The following is a 1,445-nucleotide window of genomic DNA, read 5'->3' as shown; positions in this document are numbered from 1 at the left end:
GTTGTACGCCTGAGTATTATATTAAATTCACAGCCAGACAACAAGTTGGTCGAACGATAAAAATGTTCATTTCCTGAAACTGCTGCAGGAAATAATATAAAATGAAACGGGAGATATAAACTGGAAAATCTATTCAACTGCGTCCATCAATGTAATTGCAATATTTAAAGTAATTAAGATTAATTTTTTAGGCTGCATAATCTGATGCAAAAGCATTTGAGATTGATGCAGCCAATATTTCCGAAGGACCAAGCGCTACACGTGAGACATGATTTCAAAGGTAAGCGTAATAAGAACATCATTACAGGCAAGAAAATGAAAGAAAGACAGCTGATAAAACAGAATATTCTTAGTCAGTAGAAATAATTGACACCATGGAGAACTAAAGTAGCCAAACAAGCGTCAGTCGAATATCTATTTGGACATGAGACTTTGCTGTAACTCGAATAAGGGTGACGTGGCAGTCAACGTCTTTTTACAAGCATTTCTCAAATTCGTTAGGTCCAAGTTACTGAGGTACTTTAATATTCCTTGAATACAAATTAAATCATAATCTCTGTTGAAGTACCAGCGGAAAAATGTAACGCTCTCGTCTAACAATTCCTTTCGTACCTTACCTCTGTTGAAACGACGTTTTATTATATCTTCGTACGTAGGAAACATTGTCTGGTAATCGCTCGCTTCCATAACTTGAACAACATCTTCATTTCTCGCGTATAATGCTATTTGGTCTATGCGTTTTGTTAGGATATCATGGAACGTTATTACAGTATTCTTAATTTTTGTGCTTTTCATTCTCCTTATCTCTTCAATACATTTCTTCTGAAATTTTACATATTGCTTGCTTAAATCCGTAGTGATATTAAGATTCTCCACATTTCCGTTATTCATGTTCAAACTAGCAACCTCCATTTTAAGTAGTAGCTCTTGGATCATGGACAATCGATCCATAGATCCATACTTAGAACAGTATAAGCGCAACGCTGTTTTATGGTCATCGTTAACAATGTTTACGTCACAATCATTTTCTATGAGAGTCCGAACAGCTTTGTCGTAACAGGCAATGGATGCAAGATGAAGTGCAGTATCACCATCCTTATTTATGGTATTGATGTCGACGTCCCAATTCAAGAGAATTTCCATGATACGTACTTGACCACTTTCAGCGGCAACATGTAAAGCTGTGTATCCTCTTTCATCTTTGGCATCCACGTCAGCTCCTCTCTCGATTATCAACCTGCAAATTTCTTCTACACCTTTTTGCGCTGCAAAATGAAGCAGAGTCTCGCCACTCTGAATTTTCAATTTGATATCGGCACCATGTTCTACGATATGTAAGCAGATATAATATGGAGAAACTGCACTGCTCCTAGCCATTACGGAGGGACACGAAGATATCGTACAAGTCCTCATCTCCTGTTGAGGACTTGTACGATATCTTCGTG

At 37.4% G+C, this 1,445-nt stretch overlaps 1 protein-coding gene across 1 annotated transcript; it reads right to left on the bottom strand.

Moving 5' to 3' along the window:
* Positions 1–9: 9 nt before the first annotated feature.
* Positions 10–1,437, bottom strand: LOC108629920 (ankyrin repeat domain-containing protein 6-like). The gene is made up of 2 exons (XM_026817672.1): positions 907–1,437; positions 10–822 (listed from the first exon to the last, which is right to left on the bottom strand). Exons 1-2 carry the CDS (start codon positions 1,411–1,413, stop codon positions 415–417), a joined length of 915 nt encoding a protein of 304 aa, XP_026673473.1. The 5' UTR covers positions 1,414–1,437; the 3' UTR covers positions 10–414.
* Positions 1,438–1,445: the final 8 nt, after the last annotated feature.

This window comes from Ceratina calcarata, unplaced genomic scaffold, assembly GCF_001652005.2.
Source record: "Ceratina calcarata isolate Rehan_Ccalc_2016 unplaced genomic scaffold, ASM165200v1 scaffold593.2, whole genome shotgun sequence".
NCBI lineage: Eukaryota > Metazoa > Arthropoda > Insecta > Hymenoptera > Apidae > Ceratina > Ceratina calcarata.
The sequence above is the reverse complement of the archived record's forward strand: the minus strand, read 5'-3'. Positions and strand labels throughout refer to the sequence as shown.